At 44.7% G+C, this 26,871-nt stretch overlaps 1 protein-coding gene across 4 annotated transcripts in view; it reads left to right on the plus strand.

The window, feature by feature from the left end:
- Nucleotides 1-18,266: 18,266 nt before the first annotated feature.
- Nucleotides 18,267-26,871, plus strand: part of LOC100557115 (zinc finger and SCAN domain-containing protein 2) — a 32,463-nt gene continuing 23,858 nt past the window's right edge. For all 4 annotated transcript variants that reach the window (XM_016996401.2, XM_062973275.1, XM_062973277.1 and 1 more), the window contains exons 1-4: nucleotides 18,267-18,680; nucleotides 25,379-25,478; nucleotides 25,691-25,770; nucleotides 25,984-26,104. In XM_016996401.2, the coding sequence (XP_016851890.2) occupies nucleotides 18,267-18,680; nucleotides 25,379-25,478; nucleotides 25,691-25,770; nucleotides 25,984-26,104 (715 nt within the window). The remainder of the gene's footprint in view (nucleotides 18,681-25,378; nucleotides 25,479-25,690; nucleotides 25,771-25,983; nucleotides 26,105-26,871) is intronic.

Below are 26,871 nucleotides of genomic sequence, written 5' to 3' on the forward strand. Positions count from 1 at the left end.
CTGAAGAAAAGGCTTGTTTAGAATTCTGGGTCTCTTTCTGTATGTGATGATATTAATGGAATGATTTTGCACTGAGTCTATTTACAAAGGTCTAAAGGAAAGAATCTGAATGATGATTTCCTTTAGATCATCTGTTTGGTTATGAGCTTGCAATGTCCTGGCTGAAAATTAATTAGGCAATTTTAATCCATTCAAACAGGGAAATGAGGTTATTCCCACTTAGTATTGCTCTTTAAAGCAACTTTCCTCAACCTTGATCTTTTCTCCAGACTGACTAGAAAACAATCTATTAAGATTTTGCAAGGGATATTGCTAATGTAACATGTCTAGAAATTGTCATATTGGGAAAAACTGTCCTAAAATATAGGATCAGTTCAACTAAGCTGTTGTGCATTATTGGTACCTGTCCACTGTTTTCTATTACTTTTCATCATTCTCGGCATGACTCAATTTACTTGCTCTTAAAACAACCTGATGTTTCAATGGCGGTCAGTATTAATTTGAAAGGCTATTGAAGAAGGATGAGGGGATCCAACCAATTACCTTACATTCAGCCTGATATCAATACCATGAAAGATTCTGGAACAGATTGTTAAGAAGGCAGTCTATGAACACTTAGAAAAGAATGCTATGATCACTAAAAGTGAACAAGGATTTTTTCCAAAACAAGTCATGGTAGACTGATCTTATTTCATTTTTTGATAAAGTTGCAAGCTTGGTAGATGCAAGGAATGCTGTGGATGTAGTATATCTGGATTTCGGTGAGGCCTTTGACAAGGTCCCCCGTGATCTTCTTTCAAATATCGTATTAGAATTCAGGCTAGACTAATACTACTGTTGGGTGGATTTGTTATAGGTTAAGTGACCGAATCCAAAGGGTGTTCACCAATTGTTCCGCTTTATCCTGGAAATAAGTGTCTAGTGGAGTGCCATAAGCACCACTACTCTAGATCAAGGGAAAAATGGTGCCTATAGTAAGACCTCGCCTACAATACCATGCAATTCTGGGCATCACAATTCAATAAGTATATTAACAAGCTGGAACATGTCCAGAGGAGGGAGACCAAAACAATCTGGAGACCATGCCCTACAAGGAGCAGCTTAAAAAGTTGGGTATGTTTAGCGTGCCAAAAAGAGGTTGAGAGGAGACATGATCACTGTCGTGCCATTAAAGAAATCCTAATTACCTGTCTGCTTTATAGCCTCCCGCACCCTGACCTTTTAAGGATCTTCTGAGGGGTGGAGCCTTAACCCTGTCCCGTCTGTTCTTATGAAGTTGAAGGGGCAAAGATGCAAAAAGTACTCCTTCAATCCAAAGTCGAAAATAGTAGCCTCCCTCCAGTGGAAAGGGGGAGGAAGGATGCTATGAAAGTTGGATCTTCAAACTGCAAGAAGCTGTTTATTGTGTGGCCATAGCAATAACGACAAAATTTATTTATTTTTATTTACATTTTTACCCTGCCTTTCTCACCCGAGGGGACTTAAGGCGGCTTACAACAACTGGCAAAATTCAATGCCCCAACAAAATCAATAAAAATCAACAATACATTTGAACAATTAACAGTAATTAATGAAATCACATTATACAAGCTTAAAAACATATAATTACTTAATTCCATTCTTCCAAAAACCTTGCACGTAGACCTTAGTTGAGACCATGTTAAATATAATGTTTACTCATTAAATGCTTGCGCACAAAGCCATGTCTTTACATTCTTCCTAAAGCCCAAGAGAGTCAGGGCCTGCCGGATGTTATGGGGGAGAGTGTTCCACAGACGAGGAGCCACCACTGAGAAGGCCCTGTCCCTCGTTCCCACCAGCCACACTTGCGAGGCAGGTGGGACCGAGAGCAGGGCCTCCCCAGACGATCTTAACGTTCTTAATGGTTCATAGGAGGAGATACGTTCAGACAGGTAAGTTGGACCAGAACCATTTAGGGTTTTATAGGTCAAAATCAGCACTTTGAATAGGGATCAGATGACACCACACCCCAAAACTCCGGATGATTTCTCCCAGCGGCTTCATGTATATGTTGAACAACATGGGGGACCCCACAAGACAAGGGTTGTGGAGCTGAGCAGGTGTCCCCCAGTAACACCTTCTGGGTATGGCCCTCCAGAAAGGACTGGAGCCACTGTAAAACAGTACCTCCCAGCCCCATTCCAGCAAGGCATTCCAGAAGGATACCGTGGTCGACGGTATCGAAGGCCACTGAGAGGTCCAGCCGAACCAGCAGGGACACACTCCCCCTGTCCAGTTCCCGGCATAGATCATCTACTAAGGCGACCAAGGCTGTCTCGGTACCATGTCCCGGCCTAAAGCCAGACTGCGCCGGATCTAGATTATCCGTGTCTTCCAAGAATGCCTGGAGTTGTGTGGCCACCACACGTTCCACAACCTTGCCCAAAAAATTGAGATAGGAAATAGGGCGATAGCTGTCTAATTGAGTGGGGTCCAGTGATGGCTTTTTCAACAGAGGTTTGATCACAGTCGTTTTAAGGCTCGCTGGAAGTTTTCCTTCCCGAAGGGAGGCATTCACCACCACCTTCACCCACTCAACCAAAATGCTTACAGGAATGCAATCAGAGGTTTTGTCACAATCTGAAATGGGGTTGCACTTTCACAAAAAATTGAAAACACATTCATATTGATCTTCAAAGATCCATCATTTCATTGGTCTAAAATTGATTATGTTACAAGCATCTTAACTTAGGATTTCCATCGGCTTTTTATAATCCTAACAGGCAGAAAGGCACAAACAATGGCACAACTATGTCTCTAAACCCTGGGCATTGTATCCGCGGGTCAGGCTTATCTACTTCTGTTGCAAACATAACTCCGAACGGCTGGGAAATTTAGGGAGTACCAGCTAACCTGTTCTGTCCTGATGTACTTTTATCCTTGAAAAGTAACATCCTCTTTGTGCCAGCTCTTTTTCCAAACATCAGCATTTTTCTCAAACATGGGTCTCACAAGGGCCTTTGCAAATCAGGTTATATGGCAGTAAATTAGGACATATGGGATTTACAGTCATTGGAAATATCACTGAAAATTCCCTTTTAAAACTACATCTCTGTCAAAGTGACAGCTAGCGTGTCCATTAGTGTAGTGTAGTACTAGAAGGTTAAGAGAGAAGGTGTGGAAGAAGCACAAAATAGTACGTCACGTCAAAGCTATACAAAAGTAAAGACACAAAGTAAAGCCATGTCGAAGATATACCAGATGAAGATCCAATTGAAAGCATATTAAAGTGATATCCAATCAGAACTGTGGTTGTGTTTCAAGGACATTAACTCTCCTCACAAAGACTGGCAGTAGAAATCTTGAGAAGGAGTTTGAGATCTGTTATTTCATAGAATCATAAAATCCTTGAGTTGGAAGAGACCTCGTGGGCCATCCAGTCCAATCCCATTCTGCCAAGAAGCAGGAAAATCACATTCAAAGCACCCCTGACAGATAGCCATCCAGCTTCTGTTTAAAAGCCTTCAAAGAAGGAGCCACTACAACGCTCCGGGGCAGAGAGTTCCGCTGCTGAACAGCTCTCACAGTCAGGAAGTTCTTCCTCATGCTCAGGTGGAATCTGCTTTCCTGTTGTTTAATACCATAGTTTCCAGGGCAGCAGAAAACAAGCTGTCTCTCTCCTCCCTATGACTTCTCCTCACATCTTGATCCACGGCCCTCATCATGTCTCCTCTCAGCCTTCTCTTCTGCAGGCTAAAAATGGCCAGCTCTTCAAGCTGCTGGTCATAGGCTTGAGTGTGATCCTCTCAAGTGTGGTCTGACCAAGGCAGAATAGAGGGATAGCATGACTACCATGCATCTAGGCACTAGACTCCAGTTTATGCAGGCCAAAATCCCATTGACTTTTTTGCTGCCACATCACATTGCTGGCTCATGTTTAACTTGTTGTCCACGAGAACTCAATACCTTTTTATACATACTGCTTTCAGGCCAAGTGTCCCTCATTCTGTATCTTTGCATCTCATTTAATAATTGGTTGCATGCTGCAAGTCGCTTCTGGTATGAGAGAATCAGTTGTCTACAAAGACGTTGCCCAAGGGATGCTCAGATGTGTCACGATCTTCCGGGGAGGCCTCTTGCATGCCCAGTGTAAAACACATCTCACCACATTAAAACAGTGGATGTGACTCCTTATGAGACATGCCGCATTATCACAAAATGTCTACACCCCACACCACTAGAGAAATTGTATTGTTTAACCAATACTGCACCACCTGACATCCACCGGGAAGTAGCAGCCAGTAGTGAAAGGACCAAGGCCATGACATCCCCCTGTTTGGTTATCCACTGACACGCCAACGCCTTAAATCCAGAAATAGTTTTCTAAAATCTACAGAGATACTCGCAGGAACACATCAGAAAGCAAGAGTCCAAAAGTGGCAGGCTAAAACCTGAAACCTCATTCCATGGCTGAGACCAGATGAGACTCCCTCCTGGGCACATAGAAGAGTGGGAGGCACTGAACAGGTTGTGCTTTGGCACCACAAGATGCAGGGCCAATCTTAGGAAATGGGGCCACAATGTGGAGCCCATGACACCCAAGTGTGGAGAAGGGCAGACCACAGACCACCTCTTCCAATGCAGCCTGAGCCCTGCCACGTGCACCATGGAGGACCTTCTCACAGCGACACCAGAGGCACTCCAAGCGGCCAGATTCTGGTCAAAGGACATTTAGCATAATGCCAAGTTTTTAACTTTGATTGTGTTTCTAAAAACATTACAACTGTACCCTCAGTTTTGCTTCTGATACGATGAATAAATAAAATAAACAAATTTCATAATTTAATAAATTTCATAATTCATAATTTAATAAATTTCATAATTTAATAAATTGTTTTTACCTCAAATGTGTAGCATTTGATCGGTTCCCTGCTTTACAGACACCTTCCAAACAAGTGCTGGGGACAGAACAAGTAGTACAGTAGAGTCTCACTTATAATAATAATAATAATAATAATAATAATAATAATAATAATAATAATAATAATAATAACTTTATTTTTATACCCCGCCCCATCTCCCCGAAGGGACTCGGGGCAGCTTACATGGGGCCTGGCCCGATAAACAAACAAATAACAGTAACAGAGCAATAAAACAATTATCCCAGTAAAAAACAACAACATCAATAAAAACAATCATTAAAATCAACAAGCAGGATACAGTGTTAAAATAATTAGTAGATCCCAGGCAAAGTGCAGAGTGTTCCGAAATGGGGAAAGGAAATTTCACAGTAGAATGGACAATAAAGTGCAGTATAAAATGGCAAGACAACAACAATGGGGCTATTATGGAATGGGCAGATAGATCACTCCAGCAACAATTAAACGTTGAAGGCCTTTTGGAAGAGCCAGGTTTTTAAACTCTTCCAGAAGGAGAGGAGGGTAGGGGCCTGCCTGATCTCTCTAGGTAGAGAGTTCCAAAGCCGGGGGGCCACGACCGAGAAGGCCCTCTCTCTCGCTCCCACCACCCTCGCAGTCACGACGAGCGAAGAGAACGTGTGGGTTCATAGAGGGAGATGCGGTCTTTAAGGTAGGTGGGTCCCAAACCGTTTAGGGCAAGGGTCCCCAAACTTTTTAAACAGGGGGCCGGTTCACGATCCTTCGGACCGTTGGAGGGCCGGACTATAGTTGGCCACCGAGGAATAATAATAATTATTATTATTATTTTATTATGACACAGCAAACAAGATAGATATGCTGGATTTCATATCACAAAATCACAAGTCGAACACTTCCCAAGTGTCTAGGACTGTGTGATGTATTTTCAGATAATGCGTGCAGATCCCAGTAGGGTGGCCTTTTGCAGTTGGCAAATATTATTATTATTATTATTCCAGCATATCTATCTTGTTTGCTGTGTCATACAATAAAATAACAACAACAACAACAAAACAATAAAAAAAGGGTTGGAAGAGACCTTTTGGGGCATTGAGTCCAATCCCCTTCTGCCTTTGTGCACCAAAAGCACAAGCAAAGCACCCCTGACAGATGGCCACCCAGCCTCAATTTTTTTTTAATAATAATAATAATAATAAAGAGGGTTGGAAGAGACCCCTTGGGCCATTAAGTCCAACCCCCTTTTGCCTTTGTGCACCAAAAGCACAAGCAAAGCACCCCTGACAGATGGCCACCCAGCCTCAATGTTAATAATAATAATAATAATAATAATAATAATAATAATAATAATAAAAGAGGGTTGGAAGAGACCCTTTGGGCCATTGAGTCCAATCCCCTTCTGCCTTTGTGCATCAAAAGCACTAGCAAAGCACCCCTGACAGATGGCCACCCAGCCTCAATGTTAATAATAATAATAATAATAATAATAATAATAATAATAATGTGATTTTGTGATACGAAATCCAGCATATCTATCTTGTTTGCTGTGTCATAAAATATAATAATAATAATAATAATAATAATAATAATAATAATAATAATAATAATAATAATGGTTGTAAGAGAAGAAGAGACCCCTTGGGTCATTTAGTCTAACCCCCTTCTGCCCTTGTGCCATGGGGGCCGGATAAATGGCTTCGATGGGCCGCATCCGGCCCCCGGGCCTTAGTTTGGGGACCCCTGGTTTAGGGCTTTGTAGGTGATAACCTGCACCTTGAATTGGGCCCGGAAAGTAAATGGCAGCCAGTGGAGCTCCATAAACAGAGGCGTTGAACGCGCCCTGTAATTCGCTCCAGTTAAAAGCCTGGCTTTTAACATAAATGGGCCGGCAGAACGTTGGATAAGCGAATATGTTGGATAATAAGGAGGGATTAAGGAAAAGCCTATTAAACATCAAATTAGGTTATGATTTTTGAATTATGCATCAAAACATCATGTTATACAACAAATTTGACAGAAAAAGGAGTTCAATACACAGTAATGCTATATAGTAATTACTATATTTACGAATTTAGCACCAAAATATCACGATGTATTGAAAACATTGACTACAAAAATGTGTTGGATAATCCAGAACGTTGGATAAGCGAGTGTTGGATAAGTGAGACTCTACTGTATTTTCATTCTTCCATCCTTGAGGAGGGTGAGTGCTGTCTACCCTGCCCTCAAAGATAAAAGTACAGTTATAGATTTTTCCGACCTTTAGAAGATAAAGTGCTGTTTTAGGATCTTGCCAGCTTTCAAAATAAAGCTTAAAAGTGCCATTTTACATACTCAAGCCCCTCAGAAAGAGTAGAGCTACGAAGTGTCCGTTATTCCTCTCAGCTGCTCAGGAAAGGTTACCTCAGAAGAAGAAGAAGCCATTTTGACTGCAAAGAGAGATTGCAGTGTTGTTGTATGTCTTTCGGGCTGTGTGGCCGTGTTCCAGAAGTATTCTCTCCTGACGTTTCGCCCACAACTATGGCAGGGATGTGGGCGAAACGTCAGGAGAGAATACTTCTGGAACATGGCCACACAGCCCGAAAGACATACAACAACCCTGTGATCCCGGCCATGAAAGCCTTCGACAACACAGAGCTTGCAGTCACCAGGGGGCGCCATTTTGTGAAAAGGACTCCTGAGGGAAAAAGCTCTTTCTGAGGGAAAAGTGGCCTCAAAAACCACAGCAGAAGTCGTATTTTGGAAGAGAACTTTAGCAGAGTATACTGCTTAAAACCTCCTAATGTCTGTGATCGCTTTTGACAGTACAGTAGAGTCTCACTTATCCAAGCTAAACGGGCCGGCAGAAGCTTGAATAAGAGAATACCTTGGATAATAAGGAGGGATTAGGGAAAAGCCTATTAAACATCAAATTAGGTTATGATTTTACAAATTAAGCACCAAAACATCATGTTATACAACAAATTTGACAGAAAAAGTAGTTCAATACGCAGTAATGTTATGTTGTAATTACTGTATTTACAAATTTAGCACCAAAATATACGATATATTGAAAACATTGACTACAAAAATGCCTTGGATAATCCAGAAGCTTGGATAAGCGAGGCTTGGATAAGTGAGACTCTACTGTACTTCTTACTTCCTTAGGCGATCCCTCGTAGGCCGAGGATGATGGTCCTCCAGTTATAGGGTCTTGGGGGTGGGTCCGCAGGTGACTGAAGAGACCTATTCTTGATCTGTATATTCTCCCGCAATGAGGACATCGGTTTCCAGGTGGAAGGCGGTCCCGGTCGGGGTTGGCTTGACTCTCCTTCCTCTTGGCACGTTTCTCCCTTAAGCCCTCCATTTGTGCCTCTTCGAACTCCGCAGCACTGCTGGTCACAGCTGACCTCCAATTAGAGCGCTCAAGGGCCAGGGCTTCCCAGTTCTCAGTGTCTATGACACAGTTTTTAAGGTTGGCTTTAAGCCCATCTTTAAATCTCTTTTCCTGCCCACCAACATTATGTTTCCCGTTCTTGAGTTCGGAGTAGAGCAACTGCTTTGGGAGACGGTGGTTGGGCATTCGGACAACATGGCCAGTCCAGCGGAGTTAATGGCGTAGGAGCATCGCTTCAATGCTGGTGGTCTTTGCTTCTTCCAGCACGCTGACATTTGTCCGCCTGTCTTCCCAAGAGATTTGCAGGATTTTCCTGAGGCAACGCTGATGGAAACGCTCCAGGAGTTTGGTGTGACATCTGTAGACCGTCCACATTTCGCAGGCGTAGAGCAGGGTTGGGAGGACAATGGCTTTGTAAACAAGCACCTTGGTATCTCTACGGATGTCCCGGTCATCAAACACTCTCTGCTTCATTCTGAAAAATGCTGCACTCGCAGAGCTCAGGCGGCTTTGTATTTCAGTGTCAATGCTGACTTTTGTGGAGAGATGGCTGCCAAGGTAGCGGAAATGGTCAACGTTTTCTAATGTGACACCATTAAGCTGTATTCCAGGATTACAGAGGGATTAGCTGGTGCCTGTTGGAAGAGTACTTTGGTTTTCTCAATGTTCAGTGAGAGGCCGAGCTTCTCGTATGCTTCTGCGAAGGTATTCAGAGTAGCTTGTAGGTTTTCTTCTGAGTGCGCACAGACTACGTTGTCATCGGCATATTGGAGTTCTATAACAGATCTTGTGGTGACCTTGGTTTTGGCTCTCAGTCTGCTGAGGTAAAATAGCTTGCCATCTGTCCAATAGATGATTTCCACACCGGTGGGAAGCTTCCCATCAACAAGGTGAAGTATCATAGCGATGAAGATGGAAAATAAGGTAGGGGCAATAACACATCCCTGCTTGACACCTGATTCCACCTTAAATGGGTCACTTTGGGAGCTGTTGCCATCCAAGACTGTTGCCATCATGTCATCGTGGAGGAGCCGCAGGATGTTCACAAATTTGTCAGGGCACCCGATTTTTTGGAGAATGGTCCAGAGAGCGCTGCGATTCACTGTGTCGAATGCCTTTACAAGGTCAATTAATGCCATGTACAGAGGTTGGTTTTGTTCCCTGCATTTTTCTTGGAGCTGTCGTGCAGTGAAGATCATGTCCACTGTTCCTCTGGAGGGACAGAAGCCATTCTGGGATTCTGGGAGGGTGTCTTCTGAGACAGGGAGAAGGATTTGTAAGGATTCTTGCGAGGATTTTCCCAGCAGAGGTTAGAAGGGAGATACCGCGATAGTTCCCGCAGTCTGTTCTGTCCCCTTTCTTGAAAAGGGTGATGATGGTGGCATCCTTGAAGTCTGCTGGGATTTTCTCGGTCACCCACACCTTTTCAATGAGCTGGTGGAGTTGTTGTATCAGCTCAGGTCCGCCCGTTTTGAAGATTTCAGCAGGGATCCCATCAGGTCTGCTGGCTTTGTTGTTTTTTTGTTGGCTGATGGCATTGCTAACTTCTTCCAAACTAGGCAGTGCTGCAAGCTCATCCCTGGTTTGTTGTTGCGGGATTTGTGAGAGGGTCTCTTTGGCCACATTAGAGCTGCGATTCAGCAGGTTCTGGTAGTGCTCTTTCCAACGTAGTGCAATTGATGTTTTGTCCTTCAGAATTTTGGTTCCATCTGTTGCGTGTAGGGGCTGTATGCCATGGTTTCTTGGTCCGTAAATGATCTTTGTGGCTTTGAAAAATCTCTGAGCATCATGGGTATCTGCAAAGTGTTGGATTTCTTCAGCCTTCTTTGTCCACCAGATGTTCTTGAGTTCTCTGGTCCTTCTTTGGACTTCAGCTTTTGCACTGGCATAGATCTTTTTCTTGGCAGCACAATTGGTGTGTCTCTGCCATGTTTGGAAGGCTTTCCTTTTGTTATCAATTAGCTGTTGGATCTCTTTGTCGTTGTCATCAAACCAGTCTTGATATTTCTTAGTTTGGTATCCAATGCTTTCTTCGCAGGCTGTGATGATGGACATCTTCAGTTTGTTCCAATGTTCCTCAACATTTTTGGGGTGTTCTGTGGGTAGATGATCTTTGAGTGTTGTTTGGAGAAGGGCTCGTTTGGAAGGCTCCTGAAGGTCTTGGGTGTTCATTTTACGCCTTGTTTTTCTTCCTTGGAGTCTGCATTTGGGGACGATCTTGATAGCCATCGTGGATCGGATTAACCTGTGGTCTGTCCAGCAGTCATCAGCACCTGTCATGGCTCTTGTGAGAAGCACATCACGGCGGTCTCTGGCACGTGTATTTACATAGTCCAAGAGGTGCCAATGCTTTGACCGGGGGTGCTTCCATGATGTCTTGAGCTTGTTTTTCTCGCGGAAGAGCGTGTTGGTGATGACAAGGTTGTGCTCTCCGCCTTTGGTGAGAAGCAAGATCCATTTGAGTTGCTGTTTCCGACCCCGTCTTTTCCTATGATCCCTGGCCACAGGCCAGAGTCCCGTCCGACTCTGGCATTAAAGTCCCCCAGGAGGGTGATTTTGTCCTCCTTAGGTATCTCCGATAGGATGGTGTCCAGCTGACAATAAAAATTTTCCTTGATGTCTTCGTCAGCATCTAGAGTTCGTGCATAGGTGCATATGATGGTTGCCTGTTGGTTTTTGGCAAGATTAATTCGGAGGGTTGAGAGTCGTTCGTTGATGACAGTGGGTGCTTCAGTCAGGTGCTTCACCAGGTCATTTCTGATAGCAAAGCCAACTCCGTGTATTCTTCGCTCTTCTTCAGGCAGTCCCTTCCAGAAGAAGGTGTAGCCTCCCTTTTCTTCCTTCAGCTGCCCCTCTCCTGCTCTCTGGGTCTCCTGAAGGGCTGCTATGCCGATCTTAAAGCGTCCCAGCTCCCTTGCAATGATAGCAGTCCCAATGTGTGGAGGTCGGTGCACGGCCGGTCAACACACAGTCTTCACAGAGTGAGGTTCCAGCAGTGGTGTGGTTAACACAACGACAGTGGCTTCTCAGTCTGTTGTAGCCTTCTTCTGCCTTCACAGCCGATGTAACATGTACCATGTTATCCTCCGCCTGCTCTGCCGTTGAGGTCTTTGGGTCTTCGGATTGTGCTTGGTCTGGATCCTCCCCTGCGGCCACTTCTGGGAGTGCATCACTCCAGTGGTTGTGCCCACAGGTTCATCAGAACACGCAAGCCCCGTCACCGCGACAAGGTGATAATCCATCGGGGGGGGGGGGGGAGGATTAGGAGAATAGGTGCCTATGATCCCAAAGGAATGGGAATAGGAATATCCAGTCCTTTCTGCCTAAAGTGATTCGGCCAAATACAACACAGTGACAGGAGACTTAAAAATGTCACCAGAGCCGGCCCTAGGCAATTTCCAAGTGTAAGCAAGCAGCATTTTGGTTCCCCCCCTCCTGAAACCAATCACTGAAAAATAAAAGGTAGAATGTAGAGGTGAATAGAATATATATGTGTGTGTGTGTTATAGTCCCTGCATATGTGTTTGTGTATGTGTGTGTGTGTGTATGTATACATACACATACACACAATGTGGAGAATATGTGGAAAGGTAGATAGATAAGTAGGGAGCCACAGTGGAGGAACCTTCCCAGGAGCAAGGCCTAATAATAATAATAATAATAATAATCCGAAAATACATCACACAGTCCTAGACACTTGGGAAGTGTTCGACTTGTGATTTTGTGAAACGAAATCCAGCATATCTATCTTGTTTGCTGTGTCATACAACGTCGTTGTGTCAATAATAATAATAATAATATAAAAATCATCCCTTGCAATATCCAAGATGGCTCACTGCTACAGAATCTTGGGAGCTGTAGTTTGTTATGGTACCATTATTGGCAGAGAAAGCTAAGCTGTAGGAGTTGAAATCCAATCATTTATCCTCCCTATAGAATCAATTTTATATGCACTTTTAGCTATTATTTATTTGTGACTTTATTGTGTTGTGTTTTTATTATTGTATATGGCATTGAATATTTGCCTTTGCATTTGGAAGCTGCCCTGAGTCCTTTTGGGGAGAGAGGGCAGGTTAGAAATAAAATAGAATAACAATTATTATTATTATTATTATTATTATTATTATTATTATTATTATTATTAAATATCTGGAGGACTAAAGTTTGCCCATGCCTGCTCTATACTGCACTTTCCAGAACTTTCCCATCACAATCTGCTATTGAGCTGGATACATGATTAAGACTATTTCCAGCTTACTGAAGTTGGCTGTATATGTTTTGGCTGAGGGGGCAGAAATTGCCTTAAAGCCATCTTGTGCAGTTTCAAAAACCCAACACTTGAGAACATTTTGCACTATAGCCAGATATTTCCAAGGTCGTACCCAAAGGGATTGCCAAATATACCCTTTTTTGAGATGGATCTAAATCAAGCATGGGCAAACTTTGGCCCTCCAGATGTTTTGGACTTCAACTCCCACAATTCCTAACAGCCAGTATTTGAGAACACAGAAATGCTGGACCACTGTAAAAGCCACCATGTCAGACTACACAGAGAAGCCATTGAAATCCACAAGAAGCACATGGACAATTTCAACAGAAAAGAGGAAACCATGAAAATAAACAAAATCTGGCTACCAGTATTAAAGAAAAGTTAAATCAGGACAGTAAATAAATAACAACACCCAGAAAATGGGAATTCCAGACAGAAAACAATCAGGGCCAGTTAACACCTCCCAACAAAGGATTCCCCCAGGCAGGAAGCAGCCAGGCTTTGAAGCTGCAAGGCTATTCAATGCTAATCAAGGTGGCCAATTGCAACATTCACACTTGCCTCCCACAGACAAGAGTTCTTTCTCCCACCCTGGACTTTCCACAGATATATAAACCCCACTTGCCTAGTTTCCAACAGACCCCATAACCTCTGAGGATGTCTGCCACAGATGTGGGTAAAATGTCAGGAGAGAATGCTTCAGGAACATGGCTATAGAGCCCGGAAAACTCATAGCAACCCAGCCAGTAGGCTGTTGCTGAACAACCTATGCACTTTTAGCATCAAAGGAAAAAATGCCCAGGATTTTCTCACTTAATATACAAACTGTTGGCATGTCTGGGGAAAAAGAATAGAATGCTTCTATACCAGGCAAGGGCAAACTTTGCCCGTGTCTGGTGTTAGGAATTGTGGGAGTTGAAATCCAAAACAATCTGACAGAAAACTGGGAGTTGTAGTTTGGCATGCTACTGGCTCTCTTCTGCAGGGAAGGCTAGGGACTTTTAAAAACTACAACTCACATGATTACATGGCACTGAATCTGTTGCAAGTGAGCTGGTGCCATAATCCTCCTGGAGATATCTCTTAAAGGGATATCTTCTGGCTCTTAAGGATTCCCATTAGAAAGGCTTGCCTGCCTCAGGTGTTCCCCTTTAAGGCTAACTGGCTCTTGGGTAAGTCTGGAAAGAGCAAAACCAAACCGGGGAAGAGACTTTTTTCCTAAGAGGGAGAAAGAGAAAGAGGCTGGTGCTGGTTCCCTTCTTTCTTCCCTCCCTCCCTGCGTTCTCTCTCTCTCTCTCTCTCTGCGACCTCTCTCTCTCTCTCTCTCTCTCTCCCCGACCTCTCTCTCTCTCTCTCTCTCCCCCCCCTCTCTCTCTCTGCAACCTCTCTCTCTCTCTCTCTGCGACCTCTCTCTCTCTCTCTCCCTCCCTCTGCGACCTCTCTCTCTCTCTCTCTGCGACCTCTCTCTCTCTCCCCCCCCCTCTCTCTCTCTGCAACCTCTCTCTCTCTCTCTGCGACCTCTCTCTCTCTCTCCCTCCCTCTGCGACCTCTCTCTCTCTCTCTCTCTCTCTGCGACCTCTCTCTCTCTCTCTATCTCTCTCTCCCTCCGACCTCTCAGAGAGAGAGAGAGAAGCAGGGAGGAAGAGAGAGCCATGCCCGCTGCTGCGGAAGGTGGAAGGCTTCAACTGAGCCGGTGATCCCCGTGGGGGGGGAGGGGGGAGACACCTCAACGGCGCCCCAGGGGACCCTGCGCTCCAAGCGGGGGCCTCACTGGCCTCCATGTTGGACCGGGCCTGAATGTCACTCAAGGGCAGGACGATGATTAAGCCTACCTTGGATAGGATGGCTTTCTGGTAAGATCGGTAGGATTCACTAAGGCCTGAGTAGCAAAAAGCCTGGCAAAGGGTTTCAGACACGAGCCACACGGGCTCTCGCAGTGGTTCTCAACCTGTGTTTTGGCCTTCAACTCCCAGGGATCCTAAGAGCAGGTAAACTGGCTGGGAATTCTGGGAGTTGTAGGCGAAGGAAGGGAGGAAGGGGCGGGGCTTGGCTGTGGGAGGCCCTTCCTTCTTTCCTTCCTGCTGCCGGCCTGGCCATCTCTTTCCTGGGTAAACAAGGGCTCTGCCTTGACAATAATGAAATGGCAATTAATGAAATGATGAAAGTAATGACTGTCTTGTGTGCTTTTTAGGACAGAGTATTGCCAAGGATGCTGCCTGTTTCTGCCTTAAGAGAGAATTTATCCCAGTGAAAAGGAGCGCCGGAGGTTGTATGTGAGGACGGGACAAAGCAGCATCAGCCTGGTTCATCTGGCTGTGATTTCTCCTTCTCTTCGGGAGAGGAGCAGAGGGACATTCTGGACTGCAAGCGCTGCAGGTGGGTCTCTCCCCTCTTTTGTCCTGGGAGGGAGGGAGGGAGGGGGCAGGGCTCCTTCCTTGTGTTTCCAGGCAGAGGGGGCAGGGCCTCCATCAGGCAGGCTCAGATAGCAGAGGCTGGGAGGTGGCAAGGAGGGCAGGATCGGGGCCCCTTGGTTTCTTGATTCTTAGGAGGAGGAAGGAAGGAAGGAAGGAAGGAAGGAAGGAAGGAAGGAAGGAAGGAAGGAAGGAAGGAAGGAAGGAAGGAAGGAAGGAAGGGGCTCTGGAGGACCCTGAGGCCGGCCAAGAGGTCTCTGCCCTCCCACCTTTCTCCTCCTCCTCCTCCTGCCTTCTCGGCCTCATCTGCCTGTTCCTCGGCCTGGGAGTGGGGTCTGTGGGGCCTGAAGGAGGGCAGAGAAAGGCTGCAAGGACAGGCTCCCCACCCCCTATCGCCAGAGAACCTGGTTGGAATTTGGAGGGATACACAAAGGAGCTAACAGAGAGAGCGTGCACAGGGAGGATCATGCCATACAGGCATTTTGGGACAAGGTAATTAAAGAGAATCGCCAGTTTTCACCCCGATGCTAGCGAGAGGCAACCATGAAAACTATTTGCTCAACTATGTAAGGCAAACAATTGGCATAATAAAGCATACTGGGTACAAGTTAACTAGCAAAGAAAGTGGGATGATGGTCACACTGGGAGTCAAGGCTCTTCTGGACTCTTGGACCAGTGTGGTGGAGGCTCCTTCTTTGGAGGCTTTTAAGCAGAGGCTGGATGGCCATCTGTCGGGGGTGCTTTAAATGCGATTTCCTGCTTCTTGGCAGGGGGTTGGACTGGATGGCCCATGCGGTCTCTTCCAACTCTACTATTCTATTCTATGATTCTTAAACACGCTTCTGGAATGAGCTTCGTGTATTCCAAATAGACTGGAACGTACTTTGTCCTAACCTTTTTTTATACTGGTTTTAAACCACTTTATTTATTTATTTATTTATTTACAGCATTTATATTCTGCCCTTCTCACCCCGAAGGGGACTCGGGGCGGATCACATTGCACACATAAAGGCAATCATTCAGTGCCATGATACAGAACAGAGACAGAGACAAGCCGCAGGCACCAGGCTGGCCTCGAACTCATGAGCTCTTGGTCAGAGTGAGTTGTTGATTTGTTGCAGCTGGCTTGCTTTCCAGCCTGTGCCACAGCCCGGTCCAATATTGCAACATTGGATGTGTTGCAATAGCAGATTCCCAGATTAGCTTAGTGTTTACACCTTATTTTATTTATTTTTTTGGTTATTTAATATTTAATGTTTATTTTACTTAAGTGATATTTGTCTTTACTGTTCTAATGTAGCACAAATCCTTTGTAAAATCATACTACGTATTTTTGACATTAATATTGAAATCTGAAATATATACAGAAATTCTTTACTTAATAAATTGCTACATAATAAGATTTTAAAAAGCCCAGGATTGTGTCTATTAGATCTACACAGAGAAAACAATAACCGAAAGGACCAAGAAATATACCAATATAGCTTTGCGGCAGCAAGATTGACCATAACCAAAGACTGGAATGGGGAAAAAGGTGTAACTAAAAAGGATTGGAGAGAAAGAACGTGGGAATATATGCTAATGGCCAAACTTACCAATAATAGGAAGAACAAAAGTAATGAGGACTTTTTAGAAACATGGAAGCTGGCCATAGCATATCTGAATAGGGAGTCAGTAACACAGAGGAGTTCCAATAGGAATTTAGGGTTACTATTAACAAGGATAGGTAAATTGGCTTAAAGGTTTCATAGTGATTCAGGGTTGGAAGTCATGGTGAAGGGTGCACGGATGTGGGGAAGGGGTTTTATTTTATGTGGGATAGGGGTTTTGGGTGCGTGCAGGGTTTGTTGTGTGTAATACGTTGTATGTCTTTGTTTGAATGTTAGGGTGAACTCTTATATTTAATTTCTTTAAAAAATGAGTAGAAACCTAGATTGAAAATAGTGGATAACATGTAGAAAGAGCAATTCTATATGTTTTGAGTAACAGATAATATGTACTCAGTGTTAGAATTAACAGGCTGATTGACTAATGTAGATATGCATGTACATTTCAAAATGATTGTTATCTGACTATAATTTGCTGTTTTGTTATGTAACATTTCATTAATAAACTGTTTACCCACCCCCACCCACCCCAAAAAAAGGAAGGATCAAGCAATGGAGAGGATCCGGGGTGATGCTTTTGTGATCTTTAAAAGGAGCGAAAGGGGTATAAGCCAGCAACAGAGACGATGAAATTTTGGACTTGTGAAACCGTATGAGTTGGTTGGTCCTGGTGAAGGTGGCACAAAATAAGGGGGGGAAGTATAACAACAATAACAATAACAATAATAATAAATAAAATATGTATAAATATGCGCCCTGGTGGTGGCGCAGTGTGTTAAAGCGCTGAGCTGTTGAACTTGCAGACTGAAAGGTCCCAGGTTCAAATCCCGGGAGCGGAGTGAGCGCCCGCTGTTAGCCCCAGCTCCTGCCAACCTAGCAGTTTGAAAACATGCAAATGTGAGTAGATCAATAGGTACCGCTCCAGCCACATGCAGTCATGCCGGCCACATGACCTTGTAGGTGTCTACGGTCAACGCTGGCTCTTCAGCGTAGAAATGGAGATGAGCACCAACCCCCAGAGTCGGTCACGACTGGACTTAACATCGGGGGAAAACCTTTACCTTTACCTAAGTAGATAAAAAGGTGTAGTAGAGAGATATGTAGTAAAGTTGTAATGGAAAAGTCTAAAACTGATAAGAAATATACATAAAGATGTATTGATTTTGATTTTTCTTTATTGTTGGATTGTATACAATGGGATATGACTGGGATACTGTAAAATGGGGAAAGACTGTATACTTATACATTTTGAATGATAAATTAATAATAATATTGATAATAAAACATGTATAGGTAGATAAAGGGTGTGTAGTGGCGAGATGTATAATGAAGTTGTAATGGAAAAGTTAAAAGACTGATGGAAAATATGCTTGGGGATGTTCTTGGTTTTTTTTTGTTTTTGTTTTTTTGCTGTCGGATTGTATGCAACGTGATGTGTTTGAGATATTGTAGAATGAGGAAAACGAGTGCTTGTACATTTTGATTGATAAATTAATTAAAAAATTTTTTTAAGAAGGAGCTGATCCCTCCTGAATCTTTTCTCTCCAGATCAAGAAGCCAGTCATTAATTCAAGATTCATGACAAAACGTTATCCCACCTTGAGAGTATTCACTTGAGCTTGTTCATATTCTTTTGTTTGCAGGCCCCACCAGTTCTCCCAGTCCTCTCACTTTGAATGTCATTTGAGAGAAGAGGTGGACGTATCTTCATCCAGACTGAAGGCAGCCTAGAAGCGCAGAACCAAGATGGAAGGGCAAGAGCCAACTGCCTCCCAGTTAGAAGTATTTTCTTCTATTATTAAGGAAGAGAACAATAGAGCATTCTGGGAGGACTCTTGGAGGAAAGACCAGGAGAGCAATCCACTCCATCCAGACCTTCAGCACCAGCACTTCCAGCATTTCCGCTATGAGGAGGCCTTGGGGCCCCGAGAGGTTTGCAGCCGCCTCCACTCTCTCTGCCGCCTGTGGCTGAAGCCAGAGCGACACTCCAAGGCGGAGATGCTGGACCTGGTGATCCTGGAGCAGTTCCTGGCCATCCTTCCTGCAGAGATGGAGCGCTGGGTGAGGGAATGTGCAGTAGAGACCAGTTCCCAGGCTGTGGCTTTGGCTGAAGGATTCCTCCTGAGTCGGGCAGAGGAGAGGAAGCAGGAGAAGCCCCAGGTAAGAGGGGGGGGGGGAGTCATCTTGTAGTTTCAAGGAACCAAGATTAATTATTTTGAAGGATAATGTAAAATTCTTCTGATCGCCTCAGGCTGGGATTATCACATTTACTTTCAGGTAGCTAATTTTAAGAATAATAGAAACAAGTTGGAATGAGTTCAGAGAAGCATTAGGAAAGGAGGACCCAGGTGTGTTCACCCTGGAAAAAAGACTTGGAGAGCCATGACTCCCCCCTTCGCATCCCCCAAGGACTCTCACGAAGAGGAGGGGGCAGGGACAGTCATCTTCACCATTCCCCACGGTGGTGTGTGTGTATATATATGTTTGTATATATACTTGATTTATATCCTGCCCCATCTCTTTCGAAGCACTCGGAGCGGCTGACAACATATATAAATATAATGGACAATATGTGCAAAATATGTGAACAAATATAAACAAAAAACAAAACAAAATAGACAGATTAATAATAAGCAATATAAAACATTAGTTAAAACATAAGGGTTCCCAATAAATTATTTATTATTTATTTATTACATGTATTTATACCCCGCCCTTCTCCCCGAGGGGACTCAGAGCGGCTTACATTCTGCCACGAGGGCCGGCAACAAATATACTATAAAACAAAACAATTAAAACATGATAAAAACATGATAAAAACGTGATAAAAAGTATATAAAAATTAAAACGCTGCAAGGCAGCGATATTGCACCATCCTCGGTCATTCACTACTGCTACAATTACAGATTTGCGACCCGATTACATCAGCCAGTGAGCTTATTCGCTGAATATTCGTTTTTATTCGTTTTTAGTTTTCTTCTAAATCCCAGGAGGGAAGGGGTTTGCCGGATATCGCTGGGGAGGGAGTTCCACAGCCGGGGAGCCACCACTGAGAAGGCCCTGTCCCTCGCCCCCACCAGCCGCGCCTGCGAGGCAGGTGGGATCGAGAGCAGGGCCTCCCCGGAAGATCTTAAGGTTCTAATGGGCTCATAGGAGGAGATACGTTCGGATAGATAGGCAGGACCAGAACCGTTTAGGGCTTTGTAGGTCAAAACCAGCACTTTGAATTGGGCTCGGTAGCATATCGGCAGCCAGTGGAGCTGGCTTAGCAGGGGGGTTGTACGCTCCCTGTAAGCCGCTCCCGTTATTAACCTGGCTGCCGCCCGCTGCACCAGCTGGAGCTTCCGGGCCGTCTTCAAAGGCAGCCCCACGTAGAGTGCGTTGCAGTAATCCAGCCGGGATGTGACCAGAGCCTGGCGAACACTATATTACCCACGACCACAGGAAACTGCCAAAAGGCTAAACGGAGGGCTGCACAAACACAGCAAGGACCAAATACAGAGAGTACAATAATCCCAAATAAACAGCTCGAGGGGAGGTCACAGGGGCTTACATGTCTTTACACTAATGCTCAGAGCATGGGAAATAAGCAAGACGAACTCCAACTCTTAGTACAGCACCACACATACGATGTCATAGGCATCACTGAAACCTGGTGGGATGACTCCCATCACTGGAATTTAACCATTGAGGGCTATAACCTTTTTCACAGAAATAGAACAAAGGGGAGAGGAGGGGGAGTAGCTTTATATGTCAAAACCAGTTACATTGCAGAAGAAATGCAAGACTGTAATCCGGGAAACCAGCTTGAAAGCATCTGGATAAGAATCAAGGGAACCGGGACTCAAAAAGATCTTGTCGTGGGTGTCTACTACAGACCTCCGAGTCAGGATGAAGGACTTGATGAAGCCTTCTGTCAACAGATGACCAAACAGGCACAAAGAAGAGATATAGTAGTCATGGGCGATTTCAATTATCCCGATATCTGCTGGAAAACAAACTCAACCAAGAGTACAAAGTCCAACAAATTCCTCACTTGCCTTGCAGACAATTTTATGGTCCAGAAGGTAGAAGAGGCAACAAGAGGATAAGCAACTCTTGATCTAATCTTAACAAATGTGGAAGACCTGATCAATACAGTTGAAGTGGTTGGATCCTTAGGGGCAAGTGACCATGTGCTCCTGGAGTTTGCAATACAAGGGAATGCTGAAACTAAGACAAGTCAAACACGCATTCTCGACTTTAAGAGAGCTGACTTCCAAAAAATGAAGGAATTACTGAGCGGCATTCCATGGACGCCAATATTAAAAAACAAGGGAGTTAAGGATGGATGGGAGTTTTTCAAAAGTGAAATACTCAAGGCGCAAATGCAAACAGTGCCAACAAAGAAGAAAAATAAGACAAGTGCAAAGAAGCCAGAATGGATGTCCAAAGAACTTCTAACTGAGCTAAAGCTCAAAAGTGACATGCACAAGAAGTGGAAAAGGGGAGAAATCACCAAAGAAGAATTCAAACGTATAGCCAACACCTGTAGGGAAAAGGTTCGCAAGGCTAAAGCGCAAAACGAGCTCAGGCTTGCCAGGGACATAAAAAACAACAAAAAAGGCTTTTTTGCTTACGTTGGTAGAAAAAGGAAGAAAAAGGAGGCGATAGGGCCTCTGCAAGGAGAAGATGGGGTGATGGCGACAGGGGACAGGGAAAAGGCAGAACTACTCAATGCCTTCTTTGCCTTGGTCTTCTCACAAAAAGGCAGCCATCTTCAGCAACATGGAATGGACGAAGGATTGGGGGAAATCCAACCCCAAATAGGGAAACAAGTTGTCCAGGAATACCTGGCCTCTCTAAATGAATTCAAGTCCCCAGGGCCAGATCAGCTACATCCAAGAGTATTGAAGGATTTAGCGGAAGTTATTTCAGAACCACTAGCAATTATCTTCGAGAGTTCTTGGAGAACGGGAGAAGTCCCAGCAGATTGGAGGAGGGCGAATGTGGTCCCTATCTTCAAGAAGGGAAAAAAGAACGACCCAAACAATTACCGTCCGGTCAGCCTCACATCAATACCAGGCAAAATTCTGGAAAAGATCATTAAGGAAGTGGTCTGCGAACACTTAGAAACAAATGCGGTCATTGCTAATAGTCAACACGGATTTACAAAAAACAAGTCATGCCAGACTAATCTGATCTCTTTTTTTGATAGAGTTACAAGTTGGGTCGATACAGGGAATGCTGTGGATGTAGCGTACCTGGATTTCAGTAAGGCCTTCGACAAAGTCCCCCATGACCTTCTGGCAAATAAACTAGTAAAATGTGGGCTAGACAAAACTACGGTCAGGTGGATCTGTAATTGGCTAAGCGAACGAACCCAAAGGGTGCTCACCAATGCGTCGTCTTCATCATGGAAAGAAGTGACAAGTGGAGTGCCGCAGGGCTCTGTCCTGGGCCCGGTTCTGTTCAACATCTTTATTAACGACTTAGACGAAGGGTTAGAAGACACGATCATCAAGTTTGCAGACGACACAAAACTGGGAGGAATAGCCAACACTCCAGAAGACAGGAGCAGAATTCAAAACGATCTTGACAGACTAGAGAGATGGGCCGAAACTAACAAAATGAAGTTCAACAGGGAGAAATGCAAGATGCTTCATTTCGGCAGAAAAAATGGAAATCAAAGATAGAGAATGGGGGACGCCTGGCTTGACAGCAGTGTGTGCGAAAAAGACCTTGGAGTCCTCGTGGACAACAAGTTAAACATGAGCCAACAATGTGATGCAGCAGCTAAAAAAGCCAACGGGATTCTGGCCTGCATAAATAGGGGTATAGCGTCTAGATCCAGGGAAGTCATGCTCCCCCTCTATTCTGCCTTGGTCAGACCACACCTGGAATACTGTGTCCAATTTTGGGCACCACAGTTGAAGGGAGATGTTGACAAGCTGGAAAGCATCCAGAGGAGGGCGACTAAAATGATTAAGGGTCTGAAGAACAAGCCCTATGAGGAGCGGCTTAAAGAGCTTGGCATGTTTAGCCTGTAGAAGAGAAGGCTGAGAGGAGACATGATAGCCATGTACAAATACGTGAAGGGAAGTCTTAGGGAAGAGGGAGCAAGCTTGTTTTCTGCTGCCCTGCAGACTAGGACACGGAACAATGGCTTCAAACTACAGTAAAGGAGATTCCACCTGAACATCAGGAAGAACTTCCTCACTGTGAGGGCTGTTCGACAGTGGAACTCTCTCCCCTGGGCTGTGGTGGAGGCTCCTTCCTTGGAGGCTTTTAAGCAGAGGCTGGATGGCCATCTGTCGGGGGTGCTTTGAATGCGATTTCCTGCTTCTTGGCAGGGGGTTGGACTGGATGGCCCATGAGGTCTCTTCCAACTCTACTATTCTATGATTCTATGATTCTAGAGCGTGGACCACCGTGGCCAAGTCAGACCTCCCAAGGAACGAGCGCAGCTGGCGCACGAGGCGGAGTTGTGCGAAGGCTCTCCCGGCCACCGCTGAAACCTGAGGCTCCAGGCTCAGCGATGAGTCCAGGATCACCCCCAGACTGCGAACCTGCGTCTTTAGGGGGAGTGCGACCCCGTCCAACACAGGCTGTAACCCTATTCCCTGTTCAGCCTTGCGACTAACCAGGAGGACCTCCGTCTTGTCTGGATTCAATTTCAATTTATTGGCCCCCATCCAGTCCGACACAGCGGCCAGACACCGGTTCAGGACCTGGACAGCCTCCTTAATTAATAAAATAAAATAATTAAATAAAATCCAAAAATACTGGAGTCAGAATATTTCCATAAAACAAAGACCTCATCCACATTAAGCGGGAATTATCGAATTATTGTCAAAGGCCCGTTTGAATAACCAGATCTTCACGTCCTTCTTAAAAGTCATGAGGGTGACTGATTGTCTGATCTCCCCGAGGAGGGTGTTCCAGCGTCGGGGAGCCACTATTGAAAAGGCCCTGTCCCTCATCCCCACCTCGCTTGTGATGGGGGTGGGATTGGGAGGAAGGCCTCCCCTGCCGATCTTAGAACAGGTTTATAAAGATGTGGTCATGTAAATAGGCAGGACACTAGCAGTTTAGGGCATTATAGGTAATAACCTACACTTTGAATTCAGCCCGGAAGCAAATGGGGAATCAATGAAGCTGCTTCAAAAGGGGGGTGGTATGTTCTCTATAACTCGCCCCATTCAGCAGCCTGGCCGCAGACCTTTGTATTAATTGAATCTTCCGAGCCGTCTTCAGAGTTAGCACAGTGGCCACTAGAAGCTTCAAGCATCAACACTGAGTCCACGAGGACCTCCAAGCTGCAGATCTATCTCTTCAAGGAGAGTGTTACCCTGTCGAGCATAGGTTGCCACCCTATACCCTGATCAGCCTCACAATTGACCAGGAGGACCTCGTCTTTTCTGGATTTAGCTTCAGTTTATTAGTCCTCATTCAGTCCATCACATTTGCCAGGCACCGGTCCAAGACTCGGGGAGCTTTCTTGGATTGAGCTGGAAAAGAGTCATAGAGTGGTATGTCATCTGCATACAGATGACACCGAACTCCAAAACTCCGGATGACCTCAGCCAGTGGTTTCATGTAGATATTGAAAAGCATATGGCATAAAATAGAATCTTGCGGTACCCACAAGCCAATGGCCAGGGGTCCAAGCTGGTATCCCCCAGCATTACCATTTGGGTCCGGTACTCCAGGTATGAGCCGAACCACTCCAGTGCAATGTCCCCATGTCCCATCCCAGAGAGCCAGTCCAGAAGGATACCATGGACGATGGCATCAAAAGCCACTGAGAGATCAAGGAGATCCAACAGGGACACACTCCTCCTCTCTAGCTCTCTGTGGAGCTCATCCACCAAGGTGACAAAAGCTGTCTCCGTTCCGTAACCACGCTTAAAACCAGACTGTGAAGGGTCAAGATAATTGGTTTCACCCAAGAATCCCTGGAGCTGGGTGGCCACCACCGGCTCCAGAACCTTGCCCAGAAAGGGGAGATTGGAAATAGGCTGATAGCTGTTAAGGATCGCTGTGGTTCAGGGAACGTTTGTTTAAGATTGGTCTTACAACTGCCTTTATAACCAGGAATAATGATCTGAAGTTATAGGATGGTAAACTTTGAAGATTCAGTTTATTAGTCCTCATCCAGTCCATCACAGTTGCCAGGCACCGGTCAATTCAGTGGTGTGTATTTCAGAGGAAGCAACTGGCTGACGCACTTCTGAATATTATTTACCTAAGAAACTGTTATGTTATTCACAGGTAGAGATTGTTAGGGAAAAGTACCCCAAAATACAGAAGAGCATCCAATAATATAAACAGGATACAAAAGATTTATTTAAAAAAATAATTACATTTCTTAATAGTAACGAACTGGGTCTGAGCTACTCTGAACTCCATCTCTTCTAGGGTTTAAAAGAGAGGGGAAAATCTCCAAGCACTACATATCTCCTGACATAACAGCAGAGAGAGATCTCAATACACACTGACTGAGATGGAAAAAGCAGAAGTCATAAATAAAGGCATGGACCTGTAAAGTATCCATTCTACAGAACCAATCAGAATCAGAGCAGAAAGATAGAGAAGAGAACAAATAGATACTTTCCAATTGTCATTCAGGAGTCGGGGGGGGGGGGATTCCTTCAGCCTATTTTAAAGCTAACTAATTATTCCTCATTGAGGACTGCAGACTTGAGCAGTGTGGGGTTGAAGTTCAACAGAGAAAGAATGAAATCAAGGAGAAAGAATGAAGAAAACCAGTCTTCGTCCCAACCATAACCCAAGTGGTCTGGAACAGGTTGCAGAAAGAGAGCCCTACCTCTTTTTCTAATCTTTCCTTTTCTTTGTGATCTGTGATGCTTGTCCAGGTGCAGAACTCATTTGCAGATGAGACCAGTCAGGTGGAGGAGTCTCCTTCAGACACCATGCGTGTTGCCCACATTGGAAATGGAGAATATATCATACTTGGTAAGGGTTGGGCACTGATCCTTCTTGCTTACCTCCCCTTGAGTAGACCTGAAATGTCTGAGCTGTGTAAACTGGAAAAAATTGGGGACCTGGGACCAAGGATGGAGTTTAAAAAAGTGTCATGGGTCAAGGGGAGAGTGGCTGGCTTCTGAGGGAAGGAACTGTGGGGCAGCCAATCTCACCCTCCCTGATGTCTTTCCTCTCTTTCACAGGTAGTGAAACATGGCCAAGTGATAGTAGCACAACTTTTCATGATTCTTTCCTAAGAAGAGATTCTGTGGGACCAGATCAGGTAGGTAGCAGGATCCCTGGAGGGGAGGGGAGGGGGAGCCGGGTTCTTTGTCCCTTGACTATTGCCCTGCCTCTAAATGAACCTCTTTTCTACATTCCTTCAATGCAAGATGTTTTCAATGAATGACATAATCAAAGACGTTAATCACAAATGGCTTGTTTTTTCTGACTTAGTTGGCATTTTCTCCTTGCAGATAACCTTTTTTCCCTTCAGGTGACTTTTGAAGATGTTTCTGTGGATTTCTCAGAGGAAGAGTGGGCCCTCTTGGATCTGAGCCAAAAAGCCTTGCACCAGCAAATCATGGAGGAGAATTTGGGGATTGTGTCATCTCTGGGTAAGGCTCCATTATGCTTGCAGTTAACCAAATCTGTTTACAAGTTCTAAAAATTATCCAGTGTTTCGTATCTTCCTCTGAAGCCATAGAAAGTAAGCTCATTCCAAATCCACATAGGGGCCAGCCAAGAAGACAATTGGCACTTGGGTGGAGTTGCCACATTAGATGAATTCTAGGCAGTGATCGTTTTCCATCCACCAACCATGCTTGTGATGGTGTTGGAAGTGAGACAAGGGCTTCTTTTGAGGATTCTAGCGCCTAGGTAGGTTTGGACAATGAGATACAATGAGTGAAGTAGCCTGGACCTGAGCCATTTAGGTCTTTATAGGTCATAACCAGCAATTTGAATTATGTCTGGAAACAGATGGGCAGCCAGTGGAGCCATGGCAGCAAATAATAATAGTAATTCTATTACTTAGCCACCTCTCCTCACAGCTCGAGGTGGGATACAGCATTGTTAAAACACATAATCGAAACACAAAATCATTTAAAAACATTCCGTAAAATACACATATTTAAGCATAAGATACGTATTCAAATACACAAAAGTTAGCATAGAGTTGAAGTTTAAAATTCATCATTAGAACTGTCTAAGTAGGCCTGCCGGAAGCGAATGAGCTCTCCAGTATATGTGTTAATTGCATAGGGCACAAAACAGATGCTCGGGGGATCCACAGGCAGTGGGCAAGGGATAGAACAGGCAAATCCATCATCACTTTCTGGGTTTGCCTCTTCAGGAAGGAACAGAGCCACTATAAAATGTCTCC

Source organism: Anolis carolinensis, chromosome 2 (genome assembly GCF_035594765.1).
Source record: "Anolis carolinensis isolate JA03-04 chromosome 2, rAnoCar3.1.pri, whole genome shotgun sequence".
Taxonomy (NCBI): Eukaryota; Metazoa; Chordata; class Lepidosauria; order Squamata; family Dactyloidae; genus Anolis; species Anolis carolinensis.